The following is a 16471-nucleotide window of genomic DNA, read 5'->3' as shown; positions in this document are numbered from 1 at the left end:
GAAAGATCCAACATCAAGTGATGGAGCCATTGGCCTCCCCAAAGATGTTCACAGATCGCTGCATCCTTTGTCTCTCTTTTCTGGGAGGGGTACATGTGATCAGGCTGTGTTAAACAACTTGATCACGAATATCATGTTGAGCTAGCTGATTTAATTACTCCTTCCCTGAGACTTCAGTGCCACAGGGACTGCTGGATTTGGATAAAATGACCCGAGACCAAAAGGGGATATTGGGTAGGTTCCAGAACTTTTTAAAAATGTCTACTGCAGCGGAATGAATAAGACAACAGAGAGAAACTTTATTAAGCTGGATTTCAGGGTTTCTCAGCCTAGGCTTCCACTATAGGGATAAGGTCCCGAGCAGAGAAATTTTTCTGTTAATCCTAGATCACTTAGAAGAACTATTACTTACTTTTGGAGTGCCAGAACTGACATGTTGAACTAGGACATTGGAAGCGGGAAGAGTTAACAGTGGATGTCTGTGGAGTGTGCTGAGGAAAGCTTTGTCTTGCCATATCTCCTTAACGGACACTAGAAGGTTCATACGTATAAGGGAACTCCATTTTCCTATGAATATGTCCTTGCCTCATTGAAATACAGGAATTTTCTATAATTCAAAGGATGGAATGTATCTCCAAGAAAATTCTGAATGAGAATCAAAGCAAACACTGCTTTATTTTGATAAAAAACAACAATTATAACAAAAACACTGAAGCAGTCATGCAGGTGCCATATCCCTCTGGTGTGCTGGGTTCCCTGCCCTGGTCTGAAGAGGAGAGTCCTCGCTACGACCTCACACAGCATTCCCTTCTGTATGTCTATGACATCTTCCATGTGTTTACTCCTGGAACACAAGGAGAGATCTCCAACTCAGTGACACCACGCCAGTTGATGCACGCGGGCCATCTGGCCACTGAGGGCTCTGACAGTCTTCACTGATGGTCATGACCTCATGATGCATGGCACAGAACAATCTTCTCCACTTTGCCAAGTTTTAATATCCTCCACGATTACAGTGTTTAGACAATGAGTTACATGCTTATACGTTACAGTAGCTGGGAGGGGTTTCCTTCCAACTTCTGGTATTGGAGGAAAAGAAAGGACAACTTTGTGAGTCAGTCAAGCCATAGGAGACACACAAAGGCTGTTCACATTGTAGGAAATAATCAGATCTATTTTTTTTAAAAAAATCAGTCTGTTGAGTGTTGAAGTCATTCTCTCCAACGTTTTGTCACTTGCAGAAATTCTTGTATGAATTCATTATAGGAGAAACCGAGTTTCTTCTGACTTTCTTATTATAATTAGAAACAGTGAGATGAAGGTGCTTAATAGGATTACTCCAGGGCAAGAGGGGTCCCTCTCTGAAGGGTCCTATAGATGTGGATTTCCTACATACAATAAGTAGAATGATGGGATTTCATCTTTAGTTTAAGAAGAGGTCTTTTCATTAAACATTGTTCTTGGAAACAAGAGGGCAAGATGTTCGCAGTAGCAGGGCTAATGAAACTATTTTGAAATAAGCAGAACTTCAAACTGAGGAAACCTAGGGGATTTTTCCAGTGGCAATGAGGAAAGCGGGAACTGGAGAGACTATGCCACCAGCTTGGGGTAACAGGAACCTCACAGCTCCAACGGTGATCTGTCAGCATGAAGGAGGGTTAAGTGGTCTAATCATCAGAATATGAAGAAAAGGACAAAAAGAAGACACCACAAGTCAACTCAGACCTAGGAAGAGACCCAGAGGCTTCACTTTGGGATCCTCCACGGGTAATAAACCTGTGTTCTTTCACAATTGTGAAAGGAGGCTTGCCTCCCCCAACAGTCACATTCAATTTCCATTATTAAGTTGACAAAATTAAGAATTTTCTTCTTTCTCCTCCAATGCATACTGACAAATAAATACTAGATTTGCTGAGGCAGGATTCCTGTTTTGAGATCCACAGCAAAAAGAGCCTGAATGAGTTGTAGCTCTGTGAAAATAATCTTTGAAAATGTCCAGTTAAGCTTATTTTAAGTACTGAGGCAATCAGATCGTAACCTATGGACTCAGAGGTCAGTGTGAGCTGGTCATTGACTTGAAATACATTTACAAAGAACAGTTACACTTGTCCTGAAAACAGTGTTTGTGCTTTCACTTTTTTAGAATCTGAATTTGGAGAAGAACCTGATTGACCAAAATTATAACTTTAAGAACTTCATGAATAGAGAAATTTCTTTCTTTTCACCTTCCTTTCTTCTATTTCATTTTCATTGTGAAATATACAAACACAAAAATGGATACATATTAGACAAGGAGAACTGATCGGTGGTTACCAGGGGAAAGGGGGTGTAGGGGGAGGGCACAAAGGGTGAAGTGGTGTACCCACAACATGACCAACAATAATGTACAACTGAAATCTCACAAGGTTGTAAACTATCATAATCTTAACAAAAAAAATGGATACATATAGATGGTTATTAAATAAACAACTGTGTGACATCAACCCAGGTCAAGAAATAGAGTACTGCTACCACCAGTTGGTCTCCTGCATGCCCCCTACTGTTGCTAGACTCCTCTTGCCCCCAGGGTATCGAATATCCAAATTAGTATAATAACCCTCCCTTGCCTTTCTTTATACTCTTATCATGTCTATTTCTATGCCAAAATCATAGTCTGATTTTTGCCTGTTTTTTTTCCTTGTGTAATTAGGGTAACATATATATACTGTTGCATCTGATTTCTTTCATTCAATATTAAGTATTTAAGATTCATACTCAGTGTTGCAAGTTAATCCTATTAATACACCATTTTGTTTATTCCTTCGATTGTTGATGGAGGTCTGGATTGGGTTCACTTTTGGCAGTTACAAATGATGCTTCTGAGACGATTCTTCTGTGTGTATATATATATATACACACATATATATATCTGGTTACCATTCGCATGGATTTACTTATGGTATTAAGCAGGGATCATAGGGTAACCATATCTTCAGCTTTACTGGGGATATTGTCATTTTTTTCTTCAAAGTCAACAAACCAATTGATAGTCCCACACTGTAATTCCCATATCTTCACATTCTTGCTGACACTTAATACTGTCCAGATTTTAATTTGAGGCTTCTGGTGGGTGTGTGGTGATGACTGTGGGTGTAAATTTACTCAGCCTTTTCTTTTCTGTAATTCTGTCCCTGGTCAAGATTTGTGTGTGGGGGACAGGGTAGGAGGGAACCCGGGATTCCTACATCATCCTACGTGAAAATGTTTGTGGGACACTGATATCATTTATTTCTTTTACTTTATTTGGTATTTCAAGTGCACTGTCCAGTAGTGTGGCCAGGACACAGAGTCATTTCTCAAGGACCCCACGGAGTCTAAATATTAGACTAAATATTAGGTCTTCTTGTTTCCCTTTGAAATAGCTTCTTTTGTCCATCTGATAAAACAACCTCGAGTACTCTTTTTAAAAACAATAATTAAGATATAATTGACATATTATATTAGTTTCAGGTGTACAACATAGCGATTCAATATCTGTGTATATTGTGAAATGGTCACCACAATAAGTCTAGTTAACATCCATCACTATGCATAATTACATATTTTTTCTTCTGATGAGAAATTTTAGGATCTACTCAGCCACTTTCAAATACACAATATAGCGTTAACTATAGTTAATATAAATATAAATAGAGTCAACAAGTGCGTTACATCCCCAAGACATTTATTTATAGCTGGAAGTTTGTTATTCAACCCTCTTCATCCCTTTCACCCCCCATCCCGACCCCCCACCTCAATTACTCTTGAGGGAGCATAAAATCCTCATACTGACTAATCGTGGGTACTTCCAAATTATTTGTCGGCTTCCACCCAGATCTTGCATTGAAAATCTCAAAGAGAGAGTTTAGATTTTCTTTCCTTCTCACTGTCTGACCTGACCAAAATGTCATGCATCGCTACTGGCCTATTGCTACATCCAAGAGAGTCACTTGAGGAACAGACAAAACTGGAAGAAAAAACACATGGATAATTTATCACTACATTGTCATCACAAGCATGGAATTCACCAATGATGCCTAGGAAGAAATTGGGATCATTTATGGAATAGTGTAAAGAGAATATAGGAGATGTCTCAGCTGAAGAGAAAGAAGCTACAAAAAATAATTACGAAAAAGATGGTGCAATAAAATGCATCAGGAGATTCAGGAGCATAAAGAGAGTTAAGGGAAAAAAATGACCCATATTTTCTTAGTTACTCATTATGGAGAGCAGGATCAATTCCTAAAAGGTCAAGTAATTCTGATTCTGATGTATTTGATCATAATGTTTATTACTAATGGTAATTTGTATTTTCAACTATCATCATGTAATGCTGATAATTTGCATATATAATTTATATTTCTATAGTTATTGCTACTCTCCTCTTAGACTAGTGACCATTATTTTGAGCGACAAAAACACAGTGCCTTGAGATTATCTGTCTGTTCATTATATGTAAGTTATTGAATTTTTGTCTTGCATCAATTTTTATTTCATTAATTGATTGTCATTTAGATGATTCGGATGTTTACACGTAATTATCAAGTCAAATCTCAGTATTTATTTAGCATTTCTCTCTTCAGTTACGGTTGGAAAATCTGTCCCTAACTTAATATTACAAAAACATATGCAGGTGTATCTCCAGATCGCTTTTACATTTAATTATTCATTCCATTTTGACTATTATAGCTTAGCCTAGAGAATTAAGTAAATGTGTATTACTTCACTCCTGCACACCCTTTAAACGCAGCTAACAGACACTGAATAAACCAGCCCATCCCCGGCGGGATCAGGAGTTGCTTGCCCCATATGCTGTCCCCAGGCTGCAGCCGCCTGAGGGGACTCGCCCGGGGCCCGCCCTCAGAGCTCACACCCGCCGTGCGCTCTCGCCCCAGGGCAGCCCCGCCGACCCTCCCGCGCGGCTCTGCGCGCACAGGCCGGACGCTCGGAGCCGGCGCCGGGCCGCCCTGCTCGGCCTCCTGGGCGCACCAGCGGCCTCCGCGCAGGCTCCGTGCCCGCGCACGCGCCCTCGCGTCGCGCTCCTGGAGGAGAGACCTGCGCTCGGGCCGGGCTCCGGGCGGTTCTCGAGCTGCAGTTCCAACGGGACTTCCGCGGCCTTTTGGACGAGCCGCCGCGCCCAGAGATGTTCAGGTTGGAGCGACACTTCCCAGAGGGCAGCGGTCACTCCAGATCTTCGGCTTCCATTTCCGTTTTCGCGCGGTTCTCCCTCTTTGCAGGGTGAGTGGAGCTCATTTGTGGATGTGTTAGCACAGGATGCGGGAATCCTGTGAAGCGAGTCACTTCGGAGCCCGACGTGAACCAGGAGGGGTGGCAGTGGAAGCGCTCACAGCGTGGAGGCCAGTAGTAGGGACACCAGTCCTCACGGGACTCTCGGGCCTGAACGGCGGAGGACGGTGTGTGTCTGTGGGGACAGACGGGCAGCGTGTGGCGGGGTGTGTGTGTGAGAGACGCGAGTGAGCGGTGGGATGCGCCTCCGTGCCGTGGGTGTGGCTGCGAGGCTGTGACAGGTGCGTGGCTGTGCTGGGGTGACGGGGATTTGGTCGCATGTCCTTCACCTGTGCGGGTGTGATGGCTGTGGCTCTGTGGCGTCACTGTCTGGTGGCTCTGGGCTCCCTGGCGCTTCCTCCTCTTCTCTCCTCACAGCTGCTTGGCTGCAAGAGGGAAGTAGGACATTGAGCCCTAAAGGAAGATTTCCAGCCAGGGGGCACCGAGGTTAGTTTGGGAAAACCTGGGGAGTTCTCTACTTGGGAGCTCTGAGGGGCAGCTACTGTCTCAGAGCCTCGGGGTTCCCAGAGCTCGGACCCCAGGAACGTGCTGTAAACCTATTCCCGTAGTCCAGGCTCTGTCCTCTTTTCCATCTGTTTATGTGTATGAGCAGGGCGGGTGTGGACCTGGAGAGTGTTATGTAAGGAAGTCATTCTGTGCCCCAAGAACAGCCTGGTGCCTACTGACTTCCTGCTCAGTCCTGCCATCCCCAAAAGAAGAACCTTGATGAGAGGAAAGAATTGTTTTACACACAAAAGTCAACATTGAGGATGGTTGATTTTCTTTCATAAAATCATTGATTTCTAAATTATTGATATAAGAAAAATTTAACAAAACTTTGCAATAATATCTGATTTTTAGTTATCTTCCCAAAAACATGTCCAAATACTAATTGAAATAGAAGAAAATAAGGAATCATTTTATTTACCCACATGCCTTTTGTTGCTGCTTAAGGGCACTGTCAGTCTTACTAATGTTCTCACTTTATGAGACGCTTGATCACATCAGCTTCTTTGCGCAGGTTGTGATTCACAAATGTCTCTTTGTTTCTGCTGCATTTCGGCGGGAGCGAAATTTCCTCCTCCTCTTTTCTAGAAACTCTTGATGTATGAATTAAAAATGCATTCTCAAGCAAAAGATCTAATTTTGCCCATTATTTTTGTGAGCATTATCAGAGCAGGGCTGATAAGCACAATTTTACTCTAGGAAGGAGAATCGTTTCTTTTATAATACCCAATTAGGGGACATGCAATGTTCTTCAATAAAAATAGCTAACATATTTATATGGGATTACAACATATTACTAAGTTTTAATATAGATTATATTTCTCCAACATATTCATGCTTAGTAAGTGATCTTCGTACTCTTGCCTTTACTGATGAAAAACCCAAGACACTAAAATGTCATGAACTCTAAGAGCAGTTACGTTTAGAAAATCTGAGAACAGAATCTATGTCTTAAGTTTCAACTGGATACCATTCCCCAGTTATGAGTGCGTATTTTACACTTGGACCAGTATCATCCTGATTAATAATCCTGTACCTGCCATCATATAGCAGAACCAAATTAATTAACCTGTTCCCTCTTAGATTTTTGTGTTTCTAGTTTTTGGCTGTCAAAAACTCTGTATTGAAGATACTCGTACATGCATTTCTTTATCTCAATATTTTCTTAAGAAATGTCTAGAACTAGAATTTGGGGTAAAATAATCAGATTTTTAGTAAATGCTTATCATATGCCAGACCATGCCATCTTAGTATTTGGGGTGATAAAAAGACTCAAATGACACTGTTGATACTCTTATGTTCCTTCTGGTAGGTAAAGTAAACCCTGAATAGGAATAGATGCATCGAAGGCCACTAGGGAGATTCAGATAATGTGACTTGGTGTTTTATAAGGCAGTGATGTCATTCTGACTGCAGCCACCACTGTCGGGTTGTGATTAAACTCTGATCACCTATGAGAGCACCGTGATGGTAAGGAATTTATGTTGTAAATTTTTACCTTACTTTTTCAGTTGAGATATATACATGATCATAAAATTCCCCCCCCCCTTTTTTTTTTTTGGTGAGATAGTTTGGCCCTGTGCTAACACCTGTGGCCAATCTTCCTCTTTTTGCTTGAGGAAGAGTGGCCCCGAGCTAACATCTGTGCCCATCTTCCTCTATTGTGTATGTGGGGTGCCACCACAGCATGGCTTGATGAGTGGTGTAGGTCCATGCCTGGGACCCAAACCTGTGAACCTGGGCCAACAAAGCAAAGTGTGCTGAACTTGACCACTATGCCACTGGGCCAGCCCCAAAATTCACCTTGTAAAAATGTACTCAAAAGAAAACTTTTTACTATATTCACAAGGTTGTACAAATCAGTACCACTATCTAATTCCAAAATATTTGATCACCTTAGTAAGAAACCCTGGCCTTGTTAGCTGTCACTTCCTATTCCATCGTCCTCCCATACTCTGGAGACCACTAACCCGTCTTCTGCCTCCATGGATTTGCTGAGTCTTGAAATTCAGTCTACATGGAATCATGCAGTATGTGTCCTTTTATGTCTAGCTCCTTTCACTTAGCATGAGGTTTTCAAAGTTCGTCCATGTGGTAGATAAGCACATTATTCTTTTACTTTATTTTGTAAAGTATACATGGCATTACATTTGCCATTTTAACCACTTTTCAGTGTACAGTTCTGTGACAGTAAGTACATTCACATTATTGTGTGACCATCAGCACCATCCACTTCCAGGACTTTTTCATCTTCGACTGAAACTCTGTCCCATTAAACACTAACTCCCCATTCCCCTCTGCTCCCAGCCCTGGCAGCCACCGTTCTCCTTTCTGTCTCTATGAATTTGACTTCTCTAGGACCCTCATAGTAGAGCAATCGTGCAAAATTTATACTTTCATGACAGGCTCATTTTACTAAGCACAGTGTCCTCAAGGTCATCCACGAGGAGTCGGTATCAAAATAGCCTTATTTTTCTGGCTGCGTAATATTCCCTTATATCCATAAATGGCATTTTCTTCATCCATCTGTTGATGGACATTTAGGTTGCTTCCACTTTTTGGCTGTGACAAATGTGAACATTTGTGTACTAGTTTTTGTGTGAATGCATATTTCCATTCTCTTCGGTATATACCTAAGGGCAGAAGTGCTGGGTCACACGGTAACTCCTACTTTACATTTTTTATTCTGATGATGATGGTTGCTGAGTGAGACTGACAGGATAAGATAATTGAGCAGCTTTCTGGAGGACGTGGCTAACAGGATGGGAAAGGGTTCCATAAAGAGAACTTGCAAAAGGATGTAGCCCTGAGACCAGCAACAATACATATTAGCTATACTCAGGGACTTCAGCCATCTGTCTAGACAGTCATCCAACAATGAGCATGCCTAGAAACCTGAGAGGAGATTGTGTCACTGGTAACTGAAGGAATCAAAAACCATTTAATAAAACAACCCAAATTTAGTACATTTCCCCAAGACCAACTAAACTCTGTTTAGAAGAATGAACTTTCCACATTTTGGAAAACAGCTTCCACTTAACACACAACAAATCTTCACATGCATAGATATTTTAAGAAATGAACATTCAATCAGCAAGTTAAGATATACTTAAACAAACAAAACCCCCCATCGGGGGCAAAAGATAAGCACTGTCAACATGTAAATGTAAAACTTTCTAGATTTTTTCTGTCTATTGAAGTCTGATGATTTTTCAGTCGTTTGATATTGAGATACACATATGTTCTTCAAATGGTATCATATTGTACCTATAGTTTTATAACCTGATTTTTCTACTGACAGTGTTTCTGGAATGCTTTCCACGTTCACAATATTTTTCCTGACTTCACGTTTATTACGTGAATATGTCGTAATGTGTTTAATCACAGTCAGTTTTTCTGGAATTGGAATACTGAATACTTCCTGACCAGTTCTATGTCTTTTCTAACCTCTTCAACCTCACGGGACCCCAAGGCCATGAGGTAAGGTGTGGCTGGATGGCGTGGCTCCTTTTCAGTCCTGGAAGGTGTGAATGGAGGGAGGAGGACCTGTTCAGGGCAGGGCTGAGCAGCCTAGTCTCAGGTGCAGAGCAGCTTCCCCAAAGTGGAGGACAGGCCAGAAAACTGTCTGCTGAAGTGTTTGGGTTTCCTGGGCATTAGGGGAAGAGTTTGGGTTTATCTACACTCCTTCTAATTTTTTCATATTGTTATGTTTGTACAGTTAGAGGTATTATGCAAAATGGAATGGAGGAGCCAAATGTTACTTCCTCTCATGGTAACCCTAAATTATGCTTGCTCTCATGGTCTCTTTTTCCTTTCCCAGCTCTAGATTCTCTTTGTTCTTTCCCAGTAGAGGAATCCCAAGGAGGACTGATCTGTTTTGGCAGGTGCAAAACCATGGTATGTGTAAGTTAGTGTTTCCTTCTCGTTGAAATAGTGAGACGTAAACGTTTTCATTAATTGTTCTGAAGCATCCTACCCAAAAGAACCCCATTTGATTATGTGCTTCCCAGTTCCTCCCATTCCAGTGAACTGAACAATGGTTCCAAATAACCTAGTCCTCCTTATGTGGCCCAGTCTCTTCTAGCCACTGTTTATATATTCACTGACCAGATTATTCTCTCCTATGTGTTCAACTTAGTAATATTAAGAGCTATAATGGAGGAATGAAGAAATTAAGTCCTGTCAAGAAATGATTTGAGCTTCCTGTGTCAGGACTGTAGTTGCATGAGAGATGGAGATCCCATTTGGCCAAGCAGGGAAAGACTCTGACATTCTCACAGATGTGAGTTTTCTAGATACATGTGATAAAGCCCAGCAATGAACGGTCTCTGGAGGCTGAGATCCAATGCTCTGTGAGGTTTTTGGAAGTGAATAGCAATATGATTTAAGACTTGAAAATTTATGGATTGTGGTCCTTGGTAAGGGATTCCTGAATGATAAATATGACTATTTTATTGCTGACTAGGATGCGATGAATTTTAATGACTTTGATATAATTCTGGATCATCCTACATTACTATCCTCTAACTCATGAACCACAGAAGTACTAAGTCAGGGATTGCTAGTGGCCATAAGAGAGAGTAAAATCATGTCTTAAATTAACAGACAGCAAGAGCAGAAAAGACCTTTGATATGTTGTCCAACTTAATGTATAAAATCATAATCATCTAACCATGATTAATTCTATTATACCATAAGTTAGAGTGCTATGCAGCCATTCAAAATATGTCAAAATAATGAAACTACATATGATAGAATTTAACAAAGAATTTGAGTATTTAAGATATTCTTTTGTTTCTTTTTAAATGCTGTTTTTCTATCTGTTGTGACAAACTCTAAGTTTCAATTGGAGAATTTTATCCTTTTACATTTAATGTAATTATTGACAGTTAGATTTAGGTCATCCATTTTACTATATGTTTTCTTTTTTTCCATTTGGCTTTTGTTCCCCTTTCTCTTTTTTTCTTCTTTGGGGTTAATAATATTTACTTAAAATTCCATTTTAACTTGCTTTTTCTATATGTGCCTATTTTTAGTGGTTACTGTCTGTATTTAAATATATATATATGTATATATATATATATATATATATAATTATTTTATTGGGTCATATTGGCTTTCAACCTTGTATACATTTCAAGTGTCTATCATTATATTTCAGTTTCTCTTTAGACTGCATTGTGTTCATCACCAATAATTCAGTTTTTATCCATCACCATACATATGTGGCTTTACCATTTCATCCTCCCTCATCCCTTTTTCCTCTGGTAACCACTAATCTATTCTCATCTATGTGTTTGCTTATATTCCACATAGGAGTGAAATCATACAGTATTTCTTTCTCCGTCTGACTTGTTTTGCTCAAGATCCATCCATCTTGTCTCACATGGGATGAGTTTGTCTGTTTTTATGGGTGAGTAGTATTCCATTGTATATATATACAACACCTTCTTATCCATTTGTCCCTTGATGGGCACCTAGGTTGCTTCCACATCTTGCCTATTGTGAATAATGCTGTGGTGAGCATACGGGTGCATATATCTTTTTGAATTAGTGATTTCATGTTCTTTTGATAAATACCCAGTAGCAGAATGGCTGGATCATACAGTATTTCCGTTTTTAAGTTTTTGAGAAATTTGCATACTGTTTTCCATAGTGGTCACACCGGTTTGCATTCCCACCACCAGTTTATGAGCATTCCCTTTACTTCACATCCTCTCCAACATTTGTTATTTTTTGTCTTGGTAATTATAGCCATTTGACTGGTCTGAGGTGATATCTCATTGTCGTTTTGATTTGCATTTCCCTGATGATTAGTGATGTCGAACATGTTTTCGTGTGCCTGTTGGCCATCTGGATATCGTCTTTGAAAAATGTCTGTTCGTATCCTCTGTCCATTTTTTTATTGGATTCTTCTTTTTTCTTGTTAATGAGTTGTATGAGCTCTTTATATATTTTGGAAAGTAACGCCTTGTCAGATGTATGATTTGCAAATGTTTTCTTCCCATTGGTAGGTTGTCTTTTCGTTTTGCTGATGGTTTCCTTTGCCTTGCAGAAGCTCTTTAGTCTGATGTAGTCCCATTTCTTTATTCTGTCTTTTGATTCCCTTGCCTGTGGAGACACGGTATTCAGAAAGATACTACTAAGACCTACGTCAAATCTGTACTGCCTATATGTTCTTCTAAGAGTTTTATGGTTTCAGGTCTTACATTCAAGTCTTTAATCAATTTAGAGTTAATTTTTGTGTATCATGTGAGACAGTGGTCTACATTCATTCTTTTGCATGTGGCTGTCCAATTCTCCCAACGCTATTAATTGAAGAGACTTTCCTTTCTTCATTGTGTGTTCTTGGCTTCTTTGTTGAAGATTAGCTGTCTCTTGATGTGTGGTTTTACTTCTGGGCTTTCAATTCTGTTCCATTGATCTGTATATCCGGGTTTTTTATGCCAGTACCATGCTGTTTTGACTACTACAGCTTTGTAGTATATTTTGAGTTCAGGGAGCATGATACATCCAAGTATTGTTTTTTTTTTCCCCCTCAGAATTGCTTTGGCTATTCAGTGTCATTTGTTTTTCCATATAAATTTTAAGATTCTTTTTTATCTTTTCATGAAGAATGTCATTGGTATTCCATTCGGGTTTGCATTAAGTCTGTAGGTTGATCTGTAGATCAGTCTGTAGATTGATTTAGGTAATATGGACATTTTAACTGTGTTTATTCTTCCAATACATGGGAATGGAATATCTTTCCATTTCTTTGTCTTCTTGGAGTTATTTCATTAATGTCATAGTTTTTGGAGTATATGGCATTCACCTCCTTGGTTAAATTTATTCCAAGTATTTTATTCTTTTTTGTTGCAGTTGTAAATGGGATTATAGTCTTGACTTCTCTTTCTGCTGGTCCATTACTAGTGTATAGGAATGCAACTGATTTTGTGTGTGTGAGGAAGACTGGCCTTGAGATAACGTATTTTGCCAATCTTCCTCTTTTATTTTCTCCCCAAAGCCCCACTACATAGTTGTATATCCTAGTTGTAAATCGTTCTAGTTCTTCTGTTTGGGATGCCACCACAGCATGGCCTGATGAGCGGTGTGTAGGTCCATGCCCAGGATCCCAACTGGCAAACTGCAGGCCCCCGTTATGGAGTGAAATGCAAATGATTTTTGAATGTTGATTTTGTACTCTGCAGCTTTACTGTATTCGTTGATTATTTCTAATAGTTTTTTGTTGGATTCTTTACAGTTTTCTGTATATAGAATCATGTCAACCACAAATAGTGACAGTTTTAATTCTTCCTTTCCTTTTTGGATACCTATTATTTCTTTTTCTTGCCTTACTTGTTTGGCTAAAATTCCCAGTACTATGTTGAAGAAGAGTGGCAAGAGTGGGCACCCTTGTCTTGTTCCTGTTCTCAGAGAGGAATGGCTTTCACTTTTTGACCATTGTGTGTGATGTTGGCGGTGGGTTGGTCATATATGGCCTTTGTAATGTAGAGGTACTTTCCCTCTATACCCATTTTATTGAGAGTTTTTATCATAAATGGATGTTGGAAATTGTCAGATGTTTTCTCTCCATCTATTGAGATGATCATGTGATTTTCATTCTTCATTTTGTTAATGTGGTACATCACATTGATGGATATGCTAATGTTGAACCATTTCAGCACCCCTACAGTAAATCCCACCTGATCGTGGTCTATGATCCAATTAATGTATTGTTGTATTCAATTTCCTAATATTTTGTTGAGTACTTTTGTGTCTATGTTCATCACTGATATTGGCCTGTAATTTTCCTTTTTTGTGTCATCCTTGTCTGGTTTTCATATCAGGATAATGTTTGCCTCAGAAAATGAATTCAGAAGTGTCCCATCCTCCCAATTTTTCAGAATAGTTTGAGACGCACAGGAATTAAATCTTCTTTGAATGTTTGGTAGAATTCACCAGAGAAGCTGTATGGTCCTGGACTTTTTCTTTGGGAGGCTTTTGATAACAGTTTCAATCTCTGCTTGTGATTGGTGTATTCAGATTCTTTATTTCTTCGTGATTCAGTTTTCGGAGGTCATATGGTTCTAAGAATTTATCCATTTCTTCCAGGCTATTCAGTCTGTTGACATATAGTGTTTCATAGTATTCTTCTGTAATCCAATGTGTTTCTGCAGTGTCCATTGTAGTTACTGCTCTGTAATTTCTGATTGTATTTATTCGAGTCTTCTCTCTTTTTTTCTGAATCTGGCTGAGATAGTGTCAGTTTTGTTTATCTTCTCAGAGAACCGCTTCTTAGTTTCATTGATCCTTTCTGTTGTTTTTCTACTTCCTGTTTCATTTATTTCTGCTCTGATTTCATTATTTCCTTCCTTCTCCTGACGTTGGGCTTTGTTTGTTCCTTTTCTAGGTCTTCCAGGTATAGTGAGGCTGGTCTATTTGAGACCCCACTGGCTTTCTGTTGGCTCCCATAGGCGTGGATGCTGCTGCCCCATGCATGACCGGTGATGATTGTCCTGGGTTGTCTGAAGGTGCTCGTTGCACTGCTGCCAGGGGTGCTGGGTTCACAGGTGTCACTATCCCTGCCAGGGACCTGGAGAACTATGTGTATCTCCTGCTGCTGCTGAGCTGGTGTTGGGGGGTGCCACCAGTGGGGGCTAGGTCACCAGATCTGCTGTGTTTCCTGAAGCCTCTGGTCACAGGTTCCACCTGCCAGTGCTGGGGCAAAGGGGCTATTTCTTCTGCCCCCACCCAGTTTGCTCACACTTGTGTGGGCCAGGCCACCTCCACTGTGCCAGCAGTCACACAGGCCAGGCTGCCACCATCCCTGCTCCACTGGCAGTCAGGTGAGCTGGGCTGTCCTCACCACTTGTGCAAGCCACTGTGTGAGGATCCACAACCTGGATTGCTGCCACTCAGGGAGGGTGGTGGGGGCTTCCACTGCTTACTGGGGGTTGAGTCCACCCACCTTCAGATGTATAGACGCATGGATCTCTTAGGCATCCTCTACTGCTGTATAGGAAATCCTATGTTGGTCAGTGCATGTCCATTTGGCTGTAACTTAGAGGGGTGTGACAAGGGGGAAAATTCCACCATGAGGCTGATGTCACTCATGTTGTCTCAACTTTTTTGAACTTTCCAAAAAACCAGTTTAAAAAAAATTATTGTGGTCTAACTAGTTTATAACATTGTGAAATTTCAATTGTACATCAGTGTTTATCAAACACCATATCGATGTGCCACTGCACCCCTTGTACCCACTCTCCTGCTGCCACAGTAACCACTAAATTGTTCCATTTGTCCATAAGTTTGTTTATATTCCACATATGAGTGAAATCATATGTTATTTTCTCTCTCTGTGTGGCTTATTTCTCTCAACATGATGCCCTCAAGTTCCACCAATGTGGTTGTGAATGGGACGATTATGTGCTTTTTCTGGTGGAGTAGTATTCCATTGTATATATATACCACATCATCTTTATCCAATCATCAGTCGTTGGGCACTTGGGTTGCTTCCACATCTTGGCTATTGTGAATAATGCTGCAATGAACATAGAGGTGCATACGTCTCTTATTGTTGATTTCAAGATCTTTGGATAAATACCCAGTAGTGAGCTGGTGATAGCCTGGTCATATGGTAATTCTATTTTTAACTTTTTGAGAAATCTCCATACTGTTTTCCAAAGTGGCTGCACAAGTTTGCGTTCCCACCACCAGTAGATGAGGGTTCCCTTTTCTCCACAACCTTTCCAACATTTGTTATTTTTTTTGTCTTGGTGATTGTAACTGTTCTAACAGGCATAAGAAGATATCCAACTGTAGCATTGATTTGTATCTCCCTGATGATTAATGATGTTTAGCACCTTTTCATCTGCCTATTGATCATCTTCTTTGGAAATATCTGTATATCTTCTTTGGAAAAATGCCTGTTCATATCCTCTGCCCACTTATTGATTGGGTCATTTATTCTTTCATAGTTCAGCTGTGTGAGCTCTTTATATATTGCAGAGATTAATCCCTGATCGTATATATGATTTGCAAATATTTTCTCTCAGTTCCTGAGTTGTTTTCTCATTTAGATCTTGGTTTCTTTTGCCTTCCAGAAGCTCTTTAGTCTGAGGAAGTCCCGCTTGTTTATTGTTTCTTTTGTTTCCCTTGACTGAGTGGACACTATGTTTGTAAAGATCCTTTTAAGGCTGATGACAAAGAGTGTACTGCCTATATTTTCTTCCAGAAGTTTTACAGTTTCTGGTCTTACATTCAAGTCTTTGATCCATTTTGGGTCTATTTTTGTCTATGGAGAAAGATAACGGTCTACTTTCATATTTTAGATGTGGCTCTTTAGTTTTCTCAGCACCACTTATTGAAGAGGCTTTCCTTACTCCATTCTATGTTCTTGGTTCCTTTATTTTTTATTTATTTATTTGTTTTTGAGGAAAATTAGCCCTGAGCTAACGTCTGCTGCCAATTCTCCTCTTTTTGCTGAGGAAGGCTGGCCCGGAGCCAACGTCTGTGCCCATCCTCCTCTACTTTATATGTGGGATGCCTACCACAGCATGGCTTGCCAAGTGGTGCCATGTGCACACCCAGGATCCAAAGTGGCCAACCCTGTGCCACCAAAGAGGAATGTGCAAACTTTACCACAGCACCACCAGGCCAGCCCCTCTTGCTTCCTTTA

At 40.3% G+C, this 16471-nt stretch overlaps 2 protein-coding genes across 2 annotated transcripts in view; one reads left to right on the top strand and one right to left on the bottom strand.

The window, feature by feature from the left end:
• The first annotated feature begins 720 nt into the window (after positions 1-720).
• LOC123284122 (uncharacterized) overlaps positions 721-16471 on the top strand; it is a 31027-nt gene continuing 15276 nt past the window's right edge. Inside the window, exons 1-3 of the mRNA XM_070493512.1 lie at positions 721-873; positions 4776-5256; positions 9632-9708. Of these exons, the coding sequence (XP_070349613.1) occupies positions 721-873; positions 4776-5256; positions 9632-9708 (711 nt within the window). The remainder of the gene's footprint in view (positions 874-4775; positions 5257-9631; positions 9709-16471) is intronic.
• Positions 5263-16471, bottom strand: part of LOC123276003 (uncharacterized) — a 99947-nt gene continuing 88738 nt past the window's right edge. Inside the window, exon 6 of the transcript XR_011496554.1 lies at positions 5263-5690. The gene's annotated coding sequence lies outside the window, so the exon portion shown is untranslated. The remainder of the gene's footprint in view (positions 5691-16471) is intronic.

This window comes from Equus asinus, chromosome 21, assembly GCF_041296235.1.
Source record: "Equus asinus isolate D_3611 breed Donkey chromosome 21, EquAss-T2T_v2, whole genome shotgun sequence".
Lineage (NCBI taxonomy): Eukaryota > Metazoa > Chordata > Mammalia > Perissodactyla > Equidae > Equus > Equus asinus.
Note: the sequence above shows the minus strand (reverse complement) of the source record. Positions and strands in the feature narration are given on the sequence as shown.